At 45.5% G+C, this 25,807-nt stretch overlaps 1 protein-coding gene across 3 annotated transcripts; it reads right to left on the minus strand.

The window, feature by feature from the left end:
* Window positions 1–2,002: 2,002 nt before the first annotated feature.
* Window positions 2,003–24,432, minus strand: LOC125775033 (protein Wnt-6). 3 transcript variants are annotated; one of them, XM_049445455.1, is made up of 5 exons: window positions 23,629–24,432; window positions 19,985–20,513; window positions 8,048–8,283; window positions 3,570–4,183; window positions 2,003–3,450 (listed from the first exon to the last, which is right to left on the minus strand). In XM_049445455.1, exons 2-5 carry the CDS (start codon window positions 20,044–20,046, stop codon window positions 2,989–2,991), a joined length of 1,374 nt encoding a protein of 457 aa, XP_049301412.1. In that variant the 5' UTR covers window positions 20,047–20,513; window positions 23,629–24,432; the 3' UTR covers window positions 2,003–2,988. The 3 variants fall into 3 exon arrangements, with proteins under 3 accessions (XP_049301412.1, XP_049301414.1, XP_049301413.1); XM_049445457.1 differs by lacking the exon at window positions 23,629–24,432 and adding an exon at window positions 20,650–21,699; XM_049445456.1 differs by lacking the exon at window positions 23,629–24,432 and having other exon boundaries at window positions 19,985–20,639.
* Window positions 24,433–25,807: the final 1,375 nt, after the last annotated feature.

The following is a 25,807-nucleotide window of genomic DNA, read 5'->3' on the forward strand; positions in this document are numbered from 1 at the left end:
TGATTCATTGTCCCACTGGGATGCACGAACACGCCGGGAAGACTCAACGGGTTGGAATTTTGCAGCACACTACACACCGGTATGTTGCGCCCCAAAATAGTCCCAACACCTCCAACAGTAAACCATGGAGATGAAGCAAAAAAAACGAACCTTTAGGTGGGTATTTTTCGCTTCGTCATGTAAAGCGTTTCACATGCGGGAAACCTTTCAGTATCCTTCTCAGATTGAGATATGAATCAATCATGATGCAAGTTTTTAATGATAAAAAAAAACTTGCTCCCACTGCTTCTAGTAACCATTTATCAGACTTCCAACTAGACGAGCTTATTAAAGGGTTTTTTTACTTAGCCTCGATCAGTGGCTGCACCAACAATGCACCGACAATATATATGGCCGAGACAGGTTTGTGACCAGGACAGGGGGACCAATGTCCGGGTGTGGGTTTTGCGATATGACTTTAAATAGCTTTAAGTAGTTGTGACAGCGCACAACGTTTTGCCTATTGTCGCTGTACTAGCTCGGTTTCACTGGGACAGCCGCGACAGTTCCGACGTCGCGAAGTAGCTGTCGATCTTGATGATCGTCCGATTGAAAATGAAAACATTTAGACTTTATTGTATTAACCCCGTACCCGTGTGCATTTCTGTGTGGGAATGCGTATGGTACTTAGGCCCTGGGTAAGATACTGTCTCCGACCCTTCATGGTTTCATGGCTGGCAAACCAACCCCCCTTCCAAAATCTGCCACCATACCGTTTCGACCAACGGCCGAGTCAGGATGACTGGTGTGCTTTTCCTTCGGTTTCAGCCCGGACCAGAGCGCGCGTTTCGAAAATGGATCGATGTAATTTATCATCATCACCATCATAAGCACGATCATCAGCATTGATCTTCATCTGCTCACCGTCGGGTGCGATCGTAAAGCAGCTGAAGGAGCTTAATAACGCCCCGCCGGGGGGGAACCAGGAACTCTACGCTTTGGGGTTGGTTTTGTCCAGGCGGGGGTGGTTGAAGTTGGTTGAAGTTGGGTAGCGAAACCTTTACGAAAGTAAATGGAACAACACACAGACACACGCGCGGCCTTCCTCCGTACGTACCGGACCATCTTAAAAATATTTGTATTCATCAAATTGTAAAACTGTCATAAAGTAACAGTTTCAATAAATAGAATTGTACTGACAAGTCCATTAGTCCATTTATGGTGGATGGCTGAATCTTCGACACTGATCCGGCACGTACGAGAAAAAGCGTTTCCCTGCAACCCTTCCGCTTCCATGAGGTGTCCCGTGGGGTGTTTGGCCCCTTTCGGGTGCCCTTTTTGGTGGACACATCATTCTCCCGTTTTCGCCCTAGTGCCGTACATAATGCTTTAAATCGGACAATAAAAAAAACCCCCTCCAACAACCCGTGTACATACAGCCACAGCGCTGTAGCCACCCGAAGTCAAATAAAATGGAAATTAAGATATCGATGATGATTTGTTAATTTTCGCCGTTTTCTGATTCCCACCGTGATTTTCAGGTGTGTCAGAGCGGGAAAGGAAAAAGGCACAATAACAAAAAATAAATAAAACTTCACCCGTTCGTTCCGAGCGCATGATCGTCGTTAAGATGATCGTTCGGATGTTGATTTTTTTTTTTTTGTGCTGTTGGTTAGTTCTTCTGATGGTTCGTAATTTTCGGACACGATCGTGGTGCGGCGATAAACGGGTCCACGGGGAAACCCGACGGAACACGATTAATACGATCAATTTCAAGCGAAATTAGTCGTCGCTAGCGCGCGATCGATGAGGCCACGATCCTGTCGCACGTCCACGGAGACCGGACCTTTCGGTACAGGAAGGATATGAAGGGATGATTTTTAACCTTCTTCTTCTCTCTCCCGGGGCCGGTGTAAAAAAAAGCTGGAATTCTTTATTTTCTGTGCTTAATTGCAACATTCGATCGATCGGTGGGCACGTTTTGGAAGCGATGCGGCAGCGGCAAAGCAAGGTAACATTAATGTTTTCGCAATTTAGGTCACAACAGGTGACGGGGTGTATGGATTTTTTTTATTATTTTTCTATCTGTCTGTCTCAACAAAGTGGGATCGGTTTGGGGTGCCCTTTCTTTCTTGGGTTGATTGTGGAAATTGTTGTCGAAAAAAAACCCACCATAATGGAACGCTTTTTGCGAAGGTTTGCTAAATGTTTTGCATTCAACATTGTAAATAACACCACTGTAGCCAGGCGGTTTGTGCGCTGTGTTTGATTTTTGCAATTTTATTATGATTTCATCTCAGCTCTCATCTACACCCCAAACAAAAAAAAAAACTACTAAATTCGTTCGTTCGATTTCATTCGTGGCAACCAAAAAAAAAAAAGTATAATAAACACGCACACACACACATCCGCTCGCACAGTCATCGTTCGATCGTACACGATCAGCACTTAACAATAAATATCATAATCGGTTTACGGTTGTGTGTTCACCACAGATCACAAAAAGCATTAGAGTAGTTAAATGATTTTGGGAAGAATAATTGAGGAATTTTGGGGTTGAGGCGGGGGGCAGGGTGGAGGTTTTGGAGAAAAAGTATGGGAAGGGGTGTTGGTCGGTATGTACACAACGATGCTCTCTGATTGCTTCTTTCATATGCTTCAGCCCACTGGTTAATGTGGGCCATTTTTCAATCATCACTTGGCGATGTCCAACGGTAGTGGGGTTTGTTGCATTCGAATCTGTTTAAAGTTCACATATAATTTCATCAGTCTTTAACATTTCTGCATTGATGCGCTCTTGCTTCATTCGGTTTACTCGATAACTTCCCTGATTACTTACAAAACACTGGTCAACAATTCGATCTCCTTACTCTCACTGTGGTGCAACTCAAGCTCCATTTCCATGGCTCTTACTATTTACCCGGCAGGCATCTACCAAAGCGTACTGCGATTTTGCCTAAAGCCCAAGGAACGACATGCGCCTTCCAAGAACATTCATCTAACAGTCACTCATTTGCAGGTGTACACATCCTGGATGTCGATGCAGGTGCTGCACGTAACCTCGCAGCACCATTTGAAGCTGCAGTTACAGTTGCGCTTCACCTCCACCTGGCTGTGCGATTGACCCCGCTTGCAGCACATCAGGCTACACCCGTCGACACCGCTCGAGGTGATGTTACACTCGCGCCCGTGCGTCCCGAGCGAACCCGTCTTTGCGTTCGGCTCGCAGAAGTCGTCCGAATCTTCCGTGTAGACGAGGTCGCGCTTGGTCGGCAGCTTGATCGTCGCATCGTCCGGCATGAAGCTGTGCCCATCGTTACGCGCAATCACCTTTGTCGCACCGTCAAAGTGTTCCTTCAGGCGGGCGCCCACCTCCGAGAACGGGGGCAACTTCATCCAGCAGGTCTTGGTCGTACACGATCCGGACAGCCCGTGACATTTACACTCCTTGCGCAAAAACTGCTTGACCGCCTGTGTTTGATTTTTTTTTTTTAGTTTGGATGGGAATATAGAAATCATAATAACCGTATAAGTTTGATTGGTTGGTTAGAAGTAAAAGCAACACCAAAAAAAAAAGGGGGCACACTTACAAATCGTCCCGCGTTATTGTTGTGCAGTCGGACCAGCGTCTTAATGTCACTCTTCTTGCGCAACCGGGCGTCCAGGAAGTCTTTCGATTTTCGAACACCGAAAATCACATTATCGTTGCAACCGCCCCACTTCCATTTGTCCTCCTGGCCGGGTGATATCGTGTACGTGGAATGCTCCTTCAGCAGGCCCGGTCCGAGCGTGGGTAATACCCCCCCGCCGCCACCCCCGCCACCAACCACACCCCCATTCACATCCTTCGGTGAGCGACGCTGCGTACGGCGGTTGGGACGACGGACCGCCGGCTGGACGCGACCGTTCCGCGCAATCTCGGCCGGTGTCAGCGTGCTGTAGGCTGGATTCGCATTGACATTTTGCTGATAGGGCACCATCGGGTGGCTGTTCGGGGCGGGACGGTTCCCAGCGCCAACACGGCGACGGTTACCACCGGCCGGCTTGAAGCCACCGCCCCGACCCCGCCGTCCATCGTCCGGTTTCGATTTCGTGTGCTTCTGGCAGGAACACTCCAGCAGGTCGCCCATCGTGCAGGCCTTCGTTACCGCGTACGTTATACCGGCGGCGGTGATCGCATGCACAAACGCTGTCTCGCGCGTATCTGCAAGTAAGACACAAAACACATGAGAGCTGAGCGAATGGGCCGTAGTTGGCAGGTTTAGATGACTAAAGAGGGGTTCGCTGATTAAGGTGCGGTCGGCATTTTGCGTGCCGCTTATCCTACCGCGAAGTGATACTACAAATATCGTTTAATTGAATTAGGCACCCGAATCGAACGGACCAACAATCGCTGTGCATCATTTGCATAACTCAGCGCTAATGTCTCAACCACTTGGCCATGTCTATTAGAGAGATGAAGCTCTTCCCTAGCTGCATCGAAGAACAATCTTTTTTTTCCGGACATTTCACTATCGCAATCATCCCTTAAAAGAAGGAAAGAGAGAGATAAAGGGTGCTAATTATGGCTCCAAACATGCACATAAATAGCGTCAAAACCTCCGGCCGTCTCCATCGGGACAAAAAGGGGTAAAAATTATCAACACCAAATTTGTTCGTTCAATATTTGCTCAAATTTTAGGCAACTTCCTACCGATATCGCATCCCATCAACACTTCCAAAGGTGTAACTCTTCCACGGGCAAATGGTCGCCACGGGGTTTGTTTCACAAACCCAGGGGCCTGGTGACGGTTTGTGAAACTTTTGGGCCCCGTAATTGGCGCCTCCTAGCTGGGAAGCTTAGAGAATTAAGCTATTTTTACATGGCCCGCCAACCATCGTCAGCAATGGTTTTCGTGGCGTGTTATGCGCCATAAGGTTAAATCCGTTGGCGCCCACCTTCGCACATCACCGGAATAAAGGGTGAGATGTTTTTCCTGCTTTCGATGGGTAGTTTTGATGGGGTTTTTTTTCGTGGTGTTGTTGTTGTTTTTCCTATTGCGATTCCTGCTTTATGCGTTGGCGTAAAGTTGCGCAAAGTCGTTAAAGTTTATGGATGGCATTGATTCATCGTTTCGGTGGTATTTTGTTTGATGTCTTCATCTCTTGAAGCGCGGCAATTTCCTGCACCGCCGTTTGTTTGTACATCTGCTGGTGCTTAAGCAAAACAGGGCTGGGGGAAAGATAAAGTTTCGATATTTGTTTGCTAGCTATTTGCTTCACAAACAAATTTAAACTCATCACTATTTATGTTACGTTACCGGACAGAGTCAACATACCGTACTGCGGGTGGTTTAATTTTGATATTTTTTTCTCGGTTTTATTTCGTTTTTTGAATAAAATTTTTGGTGTATTTTTGGTGGTTTTTAATATATAATTTTGATTAAGAACAGTAGCAGTACAGGGCTGATATCGACCAAATTATTTTTAAAACGGAAAGTGCAGGTGAACTCATTTTACAATAAATGCCTTAAAAACTATTTATTTTAAAAAAGTCAAAAAGAAAATAATCCAACACAAATTACTAAAATAAAATAAAAAGTAAGATTATTCGTTCAATCACCAGCTCGATCGATCACCATCAAGGTATGTGTCTTCGTATGACAACAACAGTCTTTAGCCCACATGTTTAGTCACGTACGAGATTGAAGTGGACAGCAAATGAACTCGGTGGAAAAATGAAACTCAGCAACGATTTAGGACAACCGTCCTGCCATTCCTGTGAAAGCCATCCGAGAGGCGAAACAAAAAAGAGATTTGTACAAAAATGGGGCAAAATAAATCTACACCACGTCTTCGGGAATGAGGCTTTTTCTGCCGCCCCTGTTTTTTCCCTTGTGTTGTGCCGTGCCGCGCCATATGCACTTTTGCACGACGAAGCCACAAATGGATAATGATGGTGTCGTGTTTGCTTACAAAACATGTATTACATCGATCGTTTTACGATCCCGCAGCAAGGCGTAACGGGGCAGGCCATAGCCGGGCTCACTTATCGGATAGAAAGTGTTCCACACTGCGGACGCTGGACGATCGGGACAGTGCGGCAGGTTTTGGCACGCACCCGAACCACCAACATGATGTGGGTTTGGGATTATTATGCACCCTCGGCACCCATCGGGAGCACTTTGTCAGTGCGGTGAGCCTTGAGCTGCTTGGTAGTCAATTCAACCGTCAGTAATCCGTCTCGATCGATCGGGATCTGGATCGATGGATCGGTTCGGTACGAAACCACCACGGAACAAGGGCACCACTGCAGTGACTCGCGTCTCACTGTTTCTCCAGTCGGCCGTCGGTGTTGCTGGGTAGTGTATAAATCCAAACTGGGACTAGATCTACCCCACCGGCGCACGTAACACGATCACGAAGCGGAACAAACAAAGTCCAATCGAGGCCCGTTTCCGTGGCGGTACAATTTAACTGTCAATTTGTGAATAACTTAAATTAACTTTATGGCGAATCAAAATCAAAATTAATGTTTATTGAATTAAAGTGATGTAATCTTGACAATTGCAATGAGATTGTTTATCTTCAAACGGGGCATGTTTCAATATTTGGCAACCGAAATACTTCAACGCAGAACCAATCCCGATTCTGCTGAAGTTAGCGTGGAATTTAACCGTCCCGAAGCGATGCGATGAACAAGCGGCTACAAAAGCGGGAAGGCACAAATGCAGTGAAAACAGTTTACGAGCATAGGAATTGTCATGGTTGAATGTCACACCGTGTCGGTCCGCTGTCGATGTCGCGTCCAGCTTTCCAGTTACAGCAAAAAGGGATTGCCCTGCAGTGAGGGAACAGAGCCGACCGACAGAATAGGCCCGTCAATTCACTAGTACGAGCGTGCTACCGTTCCCATACAGCAGGGAGCGGGGGTTAAGCGAGGAGTCCAGTCCATCTTCATTGAGGTTCGGGTTAAATGGTACTGACGGCGAAACACACGTGACACGACACGACGACGATAATCCGCAAAATGCTTACTTGTATAATGATCAATCTGTCCTTTTCGCACGTGGATGATGCGATCGCCCGGTGGTATCCCGGTAGCTTACCTTGCCTTATTTGAAGGTTACGAAGGTCAAGAAGTCTTTATGAAGTTGAAGTTGTATTTAAAAAATATAATTTTTCTTACAGAGCTTCAACAGAAGTTGAAAATTCTCAAAACTTTGTTAGTACTTCGGTACAGTATTTTAAATCTCCCTCTTCACAAACCAGCAAAAGTAAAATAATCTCATTCCTGTCCCCAGTAAACCTCATTCTACCTTCCTCAATATTGGAAACAATCACCGGACGCGTACACGAAGCAACACAGCATTCCAGATTCCAATGCGACAGATCGCACAGATTCGGACATTCGAATGTCCGCCTTCCGTGGGGCTGTGGGCAGATTCGTTTGTTTGTTTGTTTTATTGATCCGATCGGGCAGCAAATCAGAAGAACCCTCCCAGCCACGCGCTCCCTGCCCAAAATGTCAGGCTCCCGGTGACAACGGCAGGAGACCACAATTCAAAGGATCCGCGGACAGGACCGCGACAGAACAGCGACAGTACAGCGACAGATCGGCAGCAGAACTTTCAGACAGACAGACAAGTGCAGCATGTTTTCGCCCCCGGGGACCCCCCTTTTACCCGTGAGGAGTTCCTTCGGTTTCGAACGTTTTTTTTTTTAATGCCGAGTTTGGTCAAATAATAATCACAACCGGGGATTGGCCGCTAGGTGAAACTCATTCAGGTGGAAGATTGGTGGATTGAATGTAATTTATAGCGATGACAATATCGTTACGTTCGATTTAAATTTTTCAATTGCACGACATGCACGATCGAGAACGCTGGGCAAACAAGCCCATTTGGGATATTGTGGCCGAATGGCAGTTTACTGGCAGTTCGAATAAAATCATACCATCGGGTAAGCATCGGAAAAACGGCGAGGGCTTTCGATGCTCGTCAATTATGTACAATTTACGGCGAACTTGTTCGGCTGTAACTTGCGCTTAATGTGGAGCACACTCTTTGCTTTGTGAAGGAAAGCTTACCTTTGGCCAGAATTCGGCGCATGCTGCGTTTGATGGTCCAGGAGCAGTTCCACATGTTGTGCCGGAATTGGTTCTCGCATTCCCGAAAACCCAAGCTGATGCCCCGGTGGATCTCGCGCATCAGCGATGTGTGGTTCTTGCAGATGTCAGCCAACTTCCCCGAAAGCCGTCCCGACTTCCGGTGCTTGCTGTCACAGACCCGTTCCGGTTCGAGCAGCACATTGCTACCTTCGGCTCTGCAAAGGATGTTTGAAAGAAAACGATTATACGCATGTTAATATTTGAACTGTAAAGTAAAAGAAACAAAAAATGCATTACGCTGTGCAAAACATCTGGCAAGTGATTGCTTAAACCCTAATAGCCACCATTACCAGACTCTATAGGTGTCATTTAGGTTCCTTAACACTTCATTAGCGCATTGTGCAAACTGCGCAAAGACACAGATATAATGAGCGCTGCACCAACATTTCTGCCAATTGTTCACCATAAACAGCCTCTTTGCATCAGGTTCAAGTTCAAAGTGTCAGGTCGAGATACACAAAATTCCTCCAACAATTTGCCCAGAGGGAGAAACTATCCTGCTTGCGCAACAGACGCCCAACGCGTTCGCGCTTCTTCCAGAACATGCCACATGACCAACCAATCAGCGCACCAACGCTCTATTGGCATAGGAGCGTCAAGTGCAGGTGAGTTTCGTTACGTTCCCGTGCTGGTGCGGTGTGTTTGCTGCCATTTCCCGGGCGATGGTTTCACACGACAGCTAAATATAGCTTGCGCCCTTGGCAGGGGCAGGGCCATAAAATTCAATAATGAAGATCGTTTCTATCCATCGGCTTCAGCTTACCCGTGCGATCCGTAATGTGTTCCGTTTCTTTTTTTTTCGGTAGAAGCGGCAAGTGGAGTAAAAGCCCCATTCAAAACCAATTATTAACCACTCGCGCAATTGGCTGTTGAGCATTTTTCCAACATTTTCAGCTCATTTACTGTTTCGTCGCTATTAAAACCTCACCGCTTCGTATGCACAAACCTCACCTCATGACCTCGGACTCCCGGTATTGCTAGGTGTAAAACTCCCGGACTTCCAGCATAAACACTGGTGGCCATGTAAAGGGTGCCGATGGTGGAAAATGAGAGGGCGATAAAAGAGCGAAGAAAAAGAAAACACAAAAAGAAGTTCCCTAAATTTCTTCAGCAGCTTAGGCCGCTGGTTCCAGCAAAAACTTACAAGAAAAGGTAAATAATCGTGAGTTAAAATAAATAATTTTCCATTGCGACGCACTTGGCAACCCTGGCCGGTACGGTACACTGGTGAACATTTTCCAGACACCGTTATGACGTTTTTAACGGTTTCTGTGTACCGATCGCAGCACGCCATCACGCCAACGATCCACGCTACCAGGCACTGATTTTTAACGATCGACTCAACAGGCTGCCAACAGGCGCCGCCGATGAGTAACTCCGGTTGACTGACTAATGGTTCATGGTCGTGTGACGAACGAAGGCGCTAATGACAAAGCGGCAAATGGTGAAACGAGCGCAACCGTCACCTGAACGTGGCAGGGTCATTAGTTATCATCCACGCGACCACATCCGGCCGATCTGTTATCAGTTGGCATCAAATATTGGAACTTCTCGACAAAAAAACCTCTTTCCGGTAAACCACTCTTTCAAGTTTGTTTATTTTTTTTGAAGGAGTTGGGGAGAAAAATATGTTAAAAAGAATACAACAGTTCACGATCAGTCAAACGATCAATGGTGGAAGATGAGATAAAAATCTTTCCTTCCCCCATTCCATTTCCCACTCAGCAGGATCAACATAAACCCACAGAGAGAGAGAGAAATTATAAATTTAAATAGCACCGTCGTTTGATCGGTGTTTGGGCAACCGAGACATTGGTTCGACCACGGTGCAAATGGTAGCCACATTTGTCTGGTGGTCAATAAAGACATAAACTTGTAGTATCACTGCTCGTTCACCAATCTTTACCGGGCTTTCGTCCTCCGCGTTAGAATCCGAATGTCCGCAAAACCTTGGGAAACCATCCAAAAGCGGGAAACCGTCCACCGAAACCGGGCATAAAACTGTTGATATTCGGTTTCAATTTGTCGCTTTGATGGAGCTGATCGAAACGATTTGGAGACGCGATCAACAGATGGATAGAAGTTTATAGAGGTGCCGCCATTACTAGAATGCTGAGCTTTAATTTGACTAATTAACGTGTCACCTTTTGTGTGTGTGTGTGTGTGTGTGTGTGTGTGTGTGTGGGGATCCGGATGGGATGTGATGTGATTTCGATGATTTTGGGTAGCCGATTGTGCCGATGGATAAGAAAGAAATGAAACAACGAAAAACGCTACCTAATGACTGGATGTCATCGACACGGACGGCTAGAGCTGTTTGGGTCTTTATGGTTAGTGAGGATCTAATGGTTTATTGGGATGTTTTATAGACAAATTACTATGAATGAGACGCTTTCTTTGTTCCAACCGTTGATGAATGGATTTGTTGTTTCAATCACGTTTTCGCTCGTTTCTCATTTTGGGTTCAATAAGTTTACACCGGTGTGTGATATTTTGAAATCATTAATTATTTAATATTTTCTCTCCGATTCTTTGCCACTGCTGACAAATCATCTAGAACAGTGCGATAAATTACGTCACGTAGTTCGGTAGCATTGAAGCAATCCGTTAAGTGTAATCAACAGCAAAAGCTTACATTGTCACCCCATGGTTTAATGACTCATTGAAGCCGATAGACGGTCATCAGTGTGCTGTGCGATGTCTGAATGGAACATTATCATGCAACTGCACCGACCGTGTCTGTGATCTATCCGGCACAAATCAACCACTAACGAATGCAACGAATTCATTGAATACTAATCACCGGTAACGAATAATTTCAACAGCTGTCGGTCCGTTTGCTACTAGTACTAGAACCTGCCCTCCTATACCCGCAGGATCCTCCGGAATCGGTAAGGCGATCTTTTTTTTCCTGAGGAATGGTAGATTTTTGCCGCAATCGTGTGATGCATCGTAGGTCTAGTGAGCTTTAGCAGATTTTTTATTCTTCTTCACTCTCGTTCTCTCTCTCCCTCTGGCTTTAATTTCATTTTACCAATAGCTGGAGCATACTACCAACAGCAAGATGTACTAGGCCCAGACACGTAATCGAAACGGCAGCCAGCTCGGCTCGTCAGCCGATCCGACGTAATGGACGTTGATGGGAACCATACGATCCGTTTTGTTGCAAAACGGGACTGCAAAAAGCAAACCACACTTTTGTTGCCAACTGTCGCAAAACGGCCGCTACCATCCAGGCCGGAACTCACCGAGCAGAGCACCAGCCAGAAGATGCAGGTTGAATTCGTGCGAAAATAATCGCTTGTCACTCAGCCTGTCCCGTCGGGCTGATCTTCGGCTTTTGGGGGCCGAAAGCTGCTCCGGGGTTGAGTAAACTACTGCGTGGAATGTTTCGCAGCATTCGCCATCACTGTTCACCACCGCAGCCGAAGCACGCCCGGTACAAAAACGTCATCGGTCAGCAATTGGCACGGAGGCATCCACTCCGCACAGTGCTGTTAGGTGCTGTGTTTAACTTAATTTTCTCAATTATGCATTTAGATTGATGCACACCGGCATTCGCACAACTGGCCGGTGAAGTGTAAATTTACCAACCTAACTGGTCAACCACCAACGCTCCCCTTTCTTCCCTTTTCTACACCTGGAGCTACGGCCAATGGCGGTACTAATCCGCGACCGTATCGGAGCGGCTCAGATGTTCGCCGCACGACCGATCGGTGGTGTTTGAACATGGCCGCAAACTCGACGACGACCACAACCGAGGGCACAATTTGAAACGCTATTAACACTCTCCGGACTCTAGTCGTTTATTTACTTTTATGAACTTGTGCATTTTAATTCCAATTTAAACAATCGCTAACCATTCATGACACACGGTACCTTCCGGGTGGTGGATCGCTTCTGCAATCGTGGACCTTTAGTAATGAGGTGCGGGTGTGGGGTTACGGTTTCCAGTCTCTTCCATTCCCATCGCCCGAACGGTAAACGTTTATGATGGGTGATCTCCCGGTATCAAACCAAAACGGAAAGCGGCCTCTTTTGCGCCCCACGCACGGGGCGGATGAGCGAGCCTTTCGGATGGCAGGAAAACTGCGTACCATCGGAGACGCAATTCGTCACGCTAGGCTGTTGTCCTAGGATGGAAATCTCGTACGCTCTTGCGCAAGCTTGCGCACAACGCAGCCATTGCTGCAGGAAAAGGCTTAAATCATTTTGTTCAATTTACTTTTATTTGCGTAAGGGGAGATTACCTTTTTTTTCTTTTCCACCACGCGCACCGATTTGCAGTTAGCAAACATTGTTTTCTGCTGTGGTGAATGTGTTCAGTAGGTAGGAGGGAAGAAGGGAAGAATGCGTAGAGAGAGAGAGAACAAGAGCTTGGGAAGTAATAAAAATAATGAGCTTTTAGTAGGTTACACAAATAAACAGGAATTGTTTACCAGGCTCGACTGCATGTGCATACAATAATGCAGTCACTTTCTATTTGGCCAGTTGGACATGGTTTAGTTGCAATTAATTGAGAAGAAGTTTTGTTGCAAATCTACGTCGAGAGGATTAATTTAAACTATTTTAAAGATAAATAATTGCAAAATCATCAATTGAAAGCAAAAGGATATCAACAAACCTTAAAGTAACTTAACAGTTCCTAATTCCTAGTTCTAAGGCTCCTAGTTCCTAAGCCATTTATTTCACCAAAAGAGATGAATAATGTAGGAAAATTTCATTTCTCTTTGTGTCAATAACTCAATCGACACTGCCCAATTGACAATTGGTTTAAAATAAACGCTATAATTTATGAAAAAATGATGAAAACTGCTAGAGAAATGCTCGATGCGCTGACCACCGGGTAATTGCGTTTCTTGAAATGAATGGCATATTTAAAAATTCTTTGTTTTTATAAATTATGTTTCAAGTTTGTTTTAAAAATTTTATTTATTCTTTATTAATCTATTAAAAATATTCTGTGTTTGAAGAAATCCTATTTGTTTGCCACATGTTCCTACTAGTAATCAGTTTGTTCAAACAGGGTTTTAATCTCATCTCAAATGATAATTTACTTAACTATTGCACAATTTGTACATTGTTTTACAAAACTATTGAATGCATCGATTAGATTAATTGATCTTCAAACAGACCGATCGGTTTTTGCACATGTTTGTTAACCATAAATGTCCTCATGTAGAGGTGCTTGAAGACCACAATGAAATCATTTTTTCCTTCCATTAATAATAACTTCCATCCCATAGTGCGGCAACCTCCAGTGTATTACGTTGTCATGTACCTAACCGTTCATTAGCAGAGCGAACTAAAGACGGCTAGTGTCTATTCCCTTCGGTGCTTGTTAAATCATCGTAAATTAAAACGACATCATGCTACGACCACCACGGATCGGCTTCACGCACCACCACCATCCACCACCAAAACATCATGGCCACTTCTCATGTTCCCAGGGCTGCCACCATTCCGCCTACCGTGCCGATCCTGCCCACCACCTCGCCCTGGTGCTTGTGTACGTGATGATCCGCTTAATCAACTCCGAGCGTCGCCCGGGGAGATAAAAGATCAATATTTCACCCATCGTGGGTCCAACCGTCAACGAGTCAACGAAATGGAAGAAAGAGCCCGCAAACAGACACGCTTTCAGGACCAACGAAGCGGAAAACCGTCACACGTTTGCTTTGATGCGACGCGCTGATCGAGAGAGAAAAAAAAGCTTTACCGAAACCCGGCCAGGGGCGCATACGGGCGGGATGGATTTAGCGGGGGGAAAGGGTTAGGTAGAAGGATGGAAGGAAGAAAAAAAAGTGCATTTTAAACCCACATTATCCTCTGGCCTTTTTTTTTTGTTCTCACATGGACAGTTTGCTTTTGCAACACAGCCAGCAAGTAGGCGACGGCTTTTGGGAGCAGCAATGGGCCAGAATGCATTCAGCTTGAGCAAATACAACATGACAGAGCCGCAGCATAAATAGCTTCGCACACGGGCCAACAACAACATCACCACCAACCCCGGTGTGTTCCTTCCCCCTTTCCTCTACCTCCCCCCCTCCCTCACCCCACTATCTTGCGGATCGTTGAGAGCCAAACAGCTCAAAGTGCATCTGAAGATGCTTGCCTATTTATTCGCCGTCATCTTGAAAATATTGAAGTAGTTTGTTTTTTCTCTCGTCCACGACCCTCTCGACCCAAAGCTCGCTGGATGGACAGATGGTGGATCAGTGTGTCCTATACCGAACGGGACCGCCGTGGCAACGACAGTACCGAGGAGGTAAAAGGTAGTGTAACAAAATCATCAAACATTTGACTCCCTTCATTCAAGTGGGTGCCGGCACTCCACAACCTTCTGTTAATTTGGACCTTTTCGGGGTCACTGTCGGGTCGGGTGAGATGGTCCTTGTCACTCGGGGACAGAAAATTGTGTTTTTTTGTTCCCCTTCTTCCCATCCACGCAGGAATGCAAATAGTGCCCGTAGGCGCAAAAAGGTTCAAGGTGTAGCTTTACCAAAAGGCTAAACTTACCGAACTGTACTACAGACCGGGAAACCCGGCACTACAGGTGCATTCGGGGTTGAAGATTGACAGATCGCCCGTGCAGCGGATGCACCCGAGACCGGGAATCCTGTACCGAGGGTAGAGATAATAGTAGTAAAAAAACACACACACAAAAGGATTGACGCATTCCCCGGATGAACTTGATGGTCAAATCATCGAGCCATTTGCAAGACGGCGCAACAGTTTTGCAATTAAAACGATGGCCCCAGCGCTTAACCGGATAGCTGCCATTTTCGAGGGGAAACCGATCATCAACCGCAATGAAATAATCAATACGATCGGGCCGCTCCCGGCTAATGAGTTGATCCAACGCCGCTAATGAAGCTAATTATCACCGCGGTACGCCGCCATCAGGTTGATTCATAATGCCCGGTGAGCGATGAGTCCCGGCCATCGAGAGCACGGGATGGAATCGTTGTGGTTTGCGGCGTGGTATTATACAATGTAAACATTGTAACAGCACCGAAACGGCTCCAGTATAAACAGTGATCGATCTCCGTTTTGCTTCCACTTCGAGTGGCAGGTTGAAAGTACACAGCGGACCCGATCGACGGAGGGAAGAGAATGGAAGTGGACCATCTGTGGAAGGGAACGCAGAGAAGGAGTTCCAGTGCCGTATGGATTACGGATCACTGAGCCAATTTTGTGATCCCAAACCGTCGATGCGCATCAATGTTTTGGAAGCACTTTTTTATGCGCGTTTTGCGTGTTTCGCATTCAATTTTCACTCCCCCCTGCGAAGGTACGAAGGATGTATCGTCCTGAGTGGTTGAGTGGGTAATGAATATGACTTTTGACATGATTGGCTGCCATCAAAGTGATGGCCGCCTACCCGATCATCCGTTCTCAAGGATATCGGTTCCGTTACGCTTTTACGCTGCCAGCAAAACGATCGCTGCCAGAAGCATTCGGTGATCCTTCGGTGGGCGAATCGGTGACACAGGATACCCAGGTATCGCTACCCAAAAGCGCACTGATGGCCATTACGAGCCATTTGATGGGTTTGGAACGTATCCGATTACAATGGGCTCTAGTAAACAGCCATTTTCTGCATGAAACCTGGGCCCCGATGTAATCGTAGACGACCGTGTTGGTTGCCGTGATCGTTTCGGGGCGGACACTTTTGGAGCTTTGGGTAAGCGATTGTTGACACAACAGGGATAGCAGGGTATCGATTGGGTCGTTTGCAATTGCAAACAACACTGCAATAATGCTGAGATGCCATTTTCTTTTGACATTTTTATAAGGTTGTTGGAGTTAAGAAGATCACATTGCTATATTGAAGATATTCATTAATGTCCTTTCAAAAGTTTGTAAGAGATTCTTCAAAGTTCCTGGACAGAATGAAGTCCTGGAACTATTGCAAATTTATCTTGAAAAAAAAAAGAGATGATGTCTTTGTAAGAGAACAGTATCATTCCTACAGGAGCTCAACGGCAATGCTGTAAACCTTTCCCATCGAAACATTCAGAAGCCATCACACTGTAAGCTGTTGGATAAATGCAAACTCCTGTTACACTTATCTCCATTGTCAACTGGTAGCTATGATAAGCCCGTTGAAGCGATTAACCTTCTTTAACCGCTATAGCTTGTTTTTTGTTGTTGTTTGGCGCACCAAATTCCACCAAATACCACCATTTGGCTGGTAGATAAGCCTTTCAAATCGGCTGATGAAATGATACATTGTGCAAAATTAGCATAAGGGTTGTTTTTTTGTCGTTGTTCAGATTCGGAAATAAAAGTCTGGAACCGACTCAAGTCGAGCACTTTCGCCTGACCATCCGAACGTGGCGGAATGCCGTGGACGATCCGACCCGACGTGGACATCAGGGATTTGTGTCGACCCTTCTCAACGGCGTACCGTGATCGGATGGAATGTGTGTGCTGACGTTCGTCTTCTAAACCCCGATGCCCGGCCGAAGACGGAAGGTTTCGGGGTTCAAAATCGTAAAGATTTAGATAACCGTGTGGACCTGCGCAGAGCCAGTATCTCGGCACGGTTGTCGCCAAACGTACTGCTGGTTCAGCATTTCAAGTATGACCTCTGGATGTCTGCGCTGCGGGCTACGGTCATCGGAACGCGTCATCTGCTAGCCAACGGAGCCACCGATCCGAACCGTGAAGTAGCCGCCCTGGCGCTATGGAGTCTTCGCCACGACATGTCCAAATTCCGTGCGAGCAATCTTGGGCAGAAGTTTGTTCTTTTTTTGTAGTTAATGTTGACTTTTGTTTCGCTGTTACAAAACGTGCGTCGTTATGCTGCGTGGTGCGTGCAACGAATTTCTTATAGGATAATCTTTCCACCGCGAGAACTCGTCTACGTGGCTACACCGTGGCACAGTTCATACTCATTTATGAGAAATGATTCCAACGGATTCTGAGACGTCGCGACGGGAACTTGATTAAGGCACGATCATCAAGAGATTGGTTGCTAGTGATTGCGGTGGCTGCTTTCCAGGAGTCACCACCAAGCAAACCGGTCGATGTGATACGGTCGACTTCTCCAGTTACGGTACGGTTTGTTTTACCTCGGCTTATCTGACGCGCACTGCCGTAATACTCATCAAATTGCGATATTGCTTATCAAGATACATCTTCCTGCCAACGTGGAGGACGGGCAGTTTGTTTCCTCCCCTACTCCAGCGCATTTCCTCCAGCCTGGCCTGGTTGTCGCCTTGAGAAAAAAAAACGGGCCAGCGTTGTCATCTGTCGCTCACGCAAGGCAAGTGTAAACTTGCGATATGATGTGCTACCAACCGATTTCATCGTTGCATGTGAGTTTTGCTTCGCATTTCCATGTCTTCGGTAGCCCGGCGAAAGGGTAAGATATAGTCGTGCGAGTCGGTGAGTAGTGGTGCAGTCCATTAGCCGTCGAGTCGGTCACCCGACATTGGCCAAGACGGGGAAACACTGGGGACACCTTCAGGCGAAACGTTTAACATACACACTCACTCAGGCAGAATCGTAGTGCGATCGTCTCCGGAAAGGGGATGAGTTTAGGGTCAGGTCGGCAGAAGGGGCTATGTCAGGGCCACCTTACATCGCATTACTAGGCGAGAAGCCGGGTCCAGCCTCCGTCAACTAGTAGGCGACCGCTTATCACAACATCATCGCTAATGATATAATGAGGGGCAGTTTATAATATTTATAATCGTTTCTAAAAGCGTAAATGTAATTAAGGATGCATTTAATGGCTGCTCAGCAGTTTGTCGTAATCGTATCTCTTTTGCTGAACGGGGCTGGGGTTCGGATGGAGGAGCTCAGGGGGTAAAAAAAAGGGAGCTAGATCGTTACAGCTTACGAGGTGATTGGCGTTCTAGTGCCGCGTCCTTGCACCACCCTGATGAAACTGATCTTTGTGCCCCGCTATCGGTTGACCATCGACACTAGTTTGTTTGCAACAGTGTAGCGCATAAATATGCGGCTAGCAGCGGCAGCAAATTGCGGAAGGAATAAAACAGTATAGGAAACGCATTCCTTTTTTTTCCCCCACAGCTGAAGAGCAAAGAGAAGGAGCAAAAAACACACTTGAGCGGGTTCGGTGCGTTCTACTCGCCAGCTTCCATCAGGTTCGGGTTAATTATGAAATTATTAAGATAAAGTGTTGAATACGTATCGATGCAGTCCGCACCGGTGCGGTGGAAGCGGTACGTGCATCTTGCAAAACACGGCATCTACCCAGATGCCACAGATGCAAATAATTTATTGTATCGCTAAACTAGCGCTCCCGCCTGTTCGGTCGGCCAGATTCACACAACTAAGTAAGCGTGGTACCGGCAGAGGCACACGTTTTATTTTATCTTTATTTCTGCTCTCGGGCTTCACCGATCATCCGCTCCGTTTCTTTCCCAATGCCTGGGCTAGGTACTGAAAGCATTCCATCGTTAATACTGGGCGCCTCCGTTCCCACCCGTTCCACCGTCGGCTGCAATACTCCAACAAGCCGCACGGGGTTCATAATTTAAGCGCTTGAAATTTAGTGTCGCCGAGCATTAAAATGGCCGCAGCTAATGGGCCGCCCGATGATTACCTAGCGCATCGTAAATGAAAGGTTTGACCGATGGGGATTGTGGGTCAAGAGGCGCACAAATTGATGCTAAATAGTTTTACGCTTTCAAATGGCTGCAGCACTTCCCTGCCAGCCCTTGGGACGTTGCTTTGTGTGTCTTTGAGAGCGTATCGATTTTGAGCCGGAATGTCGGTTCCGAGAGCTGCCCGTAAGTATTGACGTATCTAATTAAGTATTTTGCAAATTATTATTATTGCTGTTAGTTCATCAAAATTTGTTGTTTGATAAGGTTTTGCCCGTTATTCACTTTAATGTTGGTATTTTTACAGTTTATGTACTTTTGTCTAATTTAAATGGTGTTGGCGACACGTTTAGTTGGAACTTCTTGGAGGTTCAGTTATAATGAAACAAGTTTTTCACACCACAACACCGGTATTAAATCCTATCTAGCCATAAGGAACATTGAGTAAACGAATGGAAAATATTTTTTTGAATACTAATTATACTAAATTTTAAGCGAGAGAGTTTTACAGACGGCTTGTTATAAATTTTATTTTATTTACGCAAAAATAAGAAAAAAGTCAAACAAATATCACAATTCACGCAATTGTAAACTAAAGAGCCAGCATATTCCCATAAAATTGGAGAAAAACATGTTCTCTCCCTCTCTCTTCATGGCTTTAACGATCTTACAGGTCACGCCGGCCATTTCTGGTTTACTAGACTTATTTTTATCACTTAGCCGGATAGTCAGTCCTTGCTACGGGGGGACGGTCCGGATGGGATTTGAACCAGGTCCTGCCGTGTAGACGGGCGCCGTTTATCACATACACCACCGGGCTGCCTCATGTTAAAACATGTTAAAAACATCAGATTTTGTAAAAAATTCTAGTGATAAATATTTTTTTTTTTTGCAAAAGAATGGTAAAATGCGTCTTTGTCTAGATTTGTTTGTGATTTTAAATGTCTAACGAAATCCTGAATTCGCCGTCACGATTAAATAATTAATAAAAAAAAACACAGTTTAAATTTAAAATATCTAGTCAAGTGTCGTTCTACTCAATGAGGGGCCCACAAAAAATCTCTCGGCACTCGGCAATTTATATTGTTTCTTATGAAGATATTTTTATTAATGTTTTAAGCAGATTCCAATAGAAAAATATAAAACTAATTTACAGAGCTTTTTAGTGAAGTCTCCTAAACACGATGAAGAAATAAAATTCTATCGAAATTCCTTCCCAGCGAGTATCGAAGCGAAATAATAAAATAACCATAAATAATTATAAACAACTTACCTCCACAGGCCGGTGATGGGCATTATAAGTATCAAATAGATCACAATCAGTACCAAACGCATAATTATAACTTCCTTGCTGCTAAATAAATACAGTTCAGTTATTCGGCAACGATCGTATGCCAACTAGCTGTTACCAACGCACATCCGTATTAACAGTGAGGTACAAATTTTTCAAGCACCACCACCAGCAGCGACTAACACACCGGAAATGATTCACAAGCACACACTATCAACGGGTAGTGATAAGCAGACAAGATGATTCATCGACCGGATATCGACACACCCGAGTAACGGTCGGGGCCAAACAAAACTATCTTCACCACGGTCACTTGTAACACTTTGACGCACTGGCACACGTACACAGGTACAGCCAACTCCCCCCAAAACCCCGGAAATGGACCAGATCACACCTCACAAGATAAACGTCAAATGCATCCCCATTGCAAAAACGGTACACACTGGTCGGGATCACATTGTCGTTCGAGTTCGGGTTTTCTTTTTCTGTCACTTTTTCGCTGTTAAGGATACTAAAATGGAAAAAAAATCGTTACTAAGTGGTTTTGCGCAATACACTACACCACCCTCACTGGTCTTGAGCTTTCAGTTCCGGTGTATTATGGTGTTAATGTGGTACGCTAAGATTGGTCACAGTTTTTCACTCACATGCTGCAACAAACGAACGGAAGGGAGGATTCTTTTTTCGCTCAGATCGTCCCAGGTTTGTGGACTACAGGTTGTGTACTGATCGATGCACTGGACATGTTGGCCCGATCCGTAATCGCCGCGGTGTGTTATCCTTGTTATCCCTTAGCTTAATGTTTTTGTCCAACTGTTCGGATCGATCGAGACTGCTGCGATCGTACCGCGGCAACTGCCACCTAGCTGGCTGGGTGGGGAAACGGTTTCTACCGGATGTTTGCCGTACGCACGGACCTTCTTCCCGGTGGCGCAAGGCGACTGCGCAGACGAACGGCGTGCGCAAAATTCAACTGCAGCTCTAGTGGCGCTACCAACCGAAACGCTTTTCGGCACCGAATCCCAACGAACGAACGAACGAATATTCAAAAAAAAAAGATCGAACGAACGGCCGATGCGCGCGTGTTCGCGGTATTCGATGGCGCACACGTACACCCGGCCACAAACACACCGGCACGGCACGGACAAAACACAGAGCGGCACGCACACATACAGGATCGTACCCACACCCGGGTCGGATAGCAAAGACACAGCTCGACCAAACGCGCAAGACCAAGCGGCAGAACGGAGACTGGTAAAGATGGTTTGCGCGATGCGAGGAACAAGCGCACACATTAGCTCCCCTCCTCACTCCTCCTTCTCATCTACCCCCCCAACACACACTCGCACACCCCTTTCGGTAGTAGTAGTATGTTCTTCTTTTCGGGTTTCATTCTTTCATATGAAGGGGTTTACCCTTTTTTTGCGAATTCGCAAAAAAAGGGGAGAGCACACATACACTGCACATAGCACACACACACAAACGGGGCGAAAGGAGGGGTAGATTTTGAAGGAACAAATACCCAACAACAGAACAAATAAAGCAACACAACACAAGAAAAGAACAGAAAAAAACTACAACATTCGGTTGTGGGAAATATAAAATAAAATAAAAATGGTCTGTGCTCAGGCTGTGGGTGAGGATGAGATGAGATGAAGGTAAATTGAACCAGTGAGGAGACAGGTTTTTGTGGGGGGGGGGGGGGGGGCTTCAGTACGGTGGTTGAATGAGATTAAATTAAAAGCAACTAAAAATTAAAAACATACAACAGCAAAAAAATATACACACACACGTAACACAACTACACAAATACTCTCACGCACATTAAAAAAAAAACTTCGCGCACACAGATACAACTGCTTTTCGTAGACTTTATCGAAACGGCACCGGCGTTCTCACCGCGAACAGCAGAAGGAAACAACCGAACACAACGCACACGGGAAAGGCATGCTTCTTCTTCCACACCGTTGCAAATGATATATATTTTAAAAGGTTATTGCGCGCGCGGATTTCCTTTCATCTCACCGCCTGGTGCGTGCGTGTGTGTGTGTGGGTGCGCAGTGAGTGGGAGTAGTAGGGAGCGAATGCCGAGAGTGCCGCCGTACTGCTTTTCGGGTGTTTGCAGCAAACTCACGACTCACTCCACCAGTTGGGCTCACGCACGCTTCACGATGGTTCTGCTTCTTGCCGTGAGAATTGTTTCTTTCCTACTGATCGTTGCTGGAAATGCACCGTGAAAAATCACTATGGAGAAAACACAAATACCGGAAAATTTCCACCAGATGGGAAAATTGACAAACAAAACCCTTCTCAACCTTTCTAACCTACTGCCAGGGGTTTTCGATTAAACAGACCCCAAAAAACTGAACCAACCATCCGAACGGTGACACTATGAATGGGGAAGCTTTTCTCACTGCGCTTTCGCTCATTCACCCTGGGCGCAAAACTGTCGGCGGGAGATGAAAGAGAGCTGAGCTGGAATTAAAATTCTGCCACCCTACAATCCTTTCCACCCCCTTGGATGGTAGCTTCCTTTTCTGGGGCTGCAAGGGGGAAGGAGGGCAGGGGTAGGGGATGAGATGCATTAGGAGAAGTAGGACCGGAGTGCCGCGGGAACCGAAACAGCCGTTTTTTTTGGGTTGCGAATATTGAGCGAAACGAATATAAATATGAAGCGAAAACTATATGTGAATTTGCCTTTTTTGTTGTTGCTGCTGTTTGTCTTTCGTACATAGACAGATCGGCCGATCGAGCGTGTGCACGCGCTAATAATCAAATCGGGCGCTGCGAAAATGAGAGCCACCGAAGAGCAACTGAAAACGGGGGGGTTTGCAAAAAATAAAAGCACACACACGCACACAGACAAAGTAAGCGCAACCCAAAATTCGACCACGAAATCAATGTTAAGGGGTGGATTAAGAAATGAATATCCTACAGTGCCGAACAAAAGCTCGCCATCAAGCGGTTCCTCTTCCAAACGGGTTGCGTTCTTAAGGGTTAAAAATGAATATTCATAAAATAAACAATAAGTTTAAATTATTTAATTTTGTTACTCACTGTACATCAAACCCAAATTTCTTTGGTTTCGCAAAAAAGCTAACTAAATGATCACCTTTCTCCTTCCGCCGGGCGGATCGTATACCGAAGGGTTGAGTTAAAATTGAGCCATTCAGAATCGAATCGATTGGCAACCGAAAATGGTCAAACGGATCCGTTTTTTTTGTTCGTGCCGAACCATTTCGTGCGGCAGATAAGCGAAGATGTTCGGTCGATCTCGGGCGATGGAATTGATTCACCTTTCCTCACCCACACCAACCCCCGCCCCCTTAACACCATTCCAACCCTTCTAATAACCCAGAGGCTCTGTTTTAATGGATATCGTCCAAAGAGGTCCACCGAGGGATTTTTTTAAGGCGATCGCGAAAACTAATCGACGGCCTGCAACTCACTAACGCTAAATAAACGAAGCAAACGATAAAGAGCACACGAATTAAGAGAGAGAGAGAGAGAGAGAGAGTGAGGGAAGAAACAAAGCAAAATGAAAAAAAGTCTCAACTTTTCGCAATAGATTTTGGACCCTTTTTTTTGTTGCCTTCAGGATCGCGAACTTTATTGCAGACACTTACGTACGGAGTCCGTGAGAATAAAATCACTTTTCGATGTGATTTTTTCATCGCGTTTTTTTGCGCGTCTTCTTTGCTACACTTTATGTTTGTATCTTTCATCCAATTTTGCTCTTCTTTCGTGGTTCACACTTGTATCAATGTCACGTTCGCAGTCGTACAGGCGGCACAGCAAAACGCACTCAACGCCCGATGCACTTGCGTTCGCGCTCGCGTATGCAAACGCCGACATTTCCGATCGTTTAAACACTTGCCACTGGTACCGGTGCCGGGGTACGCGATCGCGAATCGATTCGGTCGGTGTCGTCAAGCGGTCCATCTCACACACCGGCTAACCTGTCGGGCGCTCCTGGCACGACTATCTCACGACGCAACGGTCCCCAAAACGAGAGCTGTTTATCTCGCTTGGATACGCCGATACGCGCTGGCAGCATCTTATCGGGCACTAAACCAACCCCGCTTATACTTGTTCGCGTGAGAGAAACGGGTGAACGTTGATTATAAGATCTTTATCTTCTGCTTCCATGCTGCCTCGTTTGGATCCCCTCGGACCAGAACCGGCACTGCGCAGACAAGCTAGAGTAATATTAATATAAAACGTGTACATCACCATCAGTGCACGCGGCCCCTGCAATGGACCAGATCTGAAAGCCCTTGTCGAAGACGGTGTGCCACGTGAGTTTTATGAGAGTTCTCGGGTAATGTTTACCAGCCACTTCGCCGGTGAGCCGGTGCGCGTGACGTTAAATTTATTTACACAGAGCTATAACCCCGGGTACTTTTGGACTTCCTTTCCAACGTTCGTTCCGGTGCCGGTTACCATCCACAGTAAGCGGGGTTTTTGGGGGACTTGGAAAGCACGTGGACACTGTTGCACCGTTGCTTGCTTCCGGTTTTGTTGGAGATTTAGTTCTATATTTAGCGGATATTGGCCACCTTCTGAACGATGGTCGACATCTTGAATGTATCGTGTTCTTGGGTGATAGCTTTCGATCGGAAACAGATCCATCAACGATCTACGATGGATAGGTTGTATATTTTCCCAAAGTTTTGCTGAAGGGCAATGTTAATGGTGAACTGGTAATTAGGTTTAAAAAAAAACTTTCGTCTAGCTGACTCAATGTATTATGTCTAATGAACTTTTGATGGAATCGGGTTTTAAGAGGTGATGTTCACAAGTTCGAGAAAACAGGGAGGTTTGGTCATTTTTTAAAGGAAAACTACCTCAAATATAAATTGAAGGGTTTTCATGAAGAAGTATACATATTCAAGAGTATTTTGAAAAAAAGACACATACATCGGCCTCTTTCGACGTCTATTCGACAGGGCGAAATTCTGAGTACTGATCTGAAAAATGTTGATTTGAGTAAAACGTCTTCGTGTATGCATAAGTTTATATTCATATTTATATTCATGAGACGTGTGCCTTCGAGAGAATGAAATTAAACATTATCTGAATTTTTCTTTAAATCCTACTTCTAAGAGAGGATTTATAGTTTTTTTCTTAGTTAAAATCTTCTTGGGTGATTTTGTTACCTCTGTATATTTCCAGTTTGTTGTACTCAACGCAACACAAATGTCAATCAAATTATACCAAAATGTGCGTATTATAATCATCTTCCTTTAACGGTAGCAAGATGGCAACTTACATTTTTACAACTGAGTTCCCATCATTTTGTTGGTCCAACATAAACAACCAAAAACGTTAACTTTGCTACAAAAACTATACGTTTTTTTTGTTTTCATTTTATACAAAAAAAAACATTTCTTATATTTTCATGCAATGTATCCATCCGTTGATGGTACCGAAACCAACAAAAAAGAAAACAATCTTTCAACATTCACATTCTGCTCCAGATTTATCCCACAAGCGATCGTAAGCAATGCGAAACAAAAGCATCTGACATACCACTAAAATATGCTTTACCCTGCCACTCGTGTCGTTCCCGTGACTATGCAATCAGCCACTGTCAATTTACCTTACCCCGGGAGTCTGTGATCTTGGTTTTGTGATATTTAAAAAAAATGTTTTTTTTTTGTTAACCATTATCTCCATCCACGACGAAAAGTAAACCGCGAAAAGAAATCACTGATTCTGACAAAAATTAATTCACAATCCGCAAAGAATTCTCATCATCCCGGTCGAGTTCAGTGTCTCGGCGACGGGGATGAAGTTTTTCGG

Source organism: Anopheles funestus, chromosome 2RL (assembly GCF_943734845.2).
Source record: "Anopheles funestus chromosome 2RL, idAnoFuneDA-416_04, whole genome shotgun sequence".
Lineage (NCBI taxonomy): Eukaryota > Metazoa > Arthropoda > Insecta > Diptera > Culicidae > Anopheles > Anopheles funestus.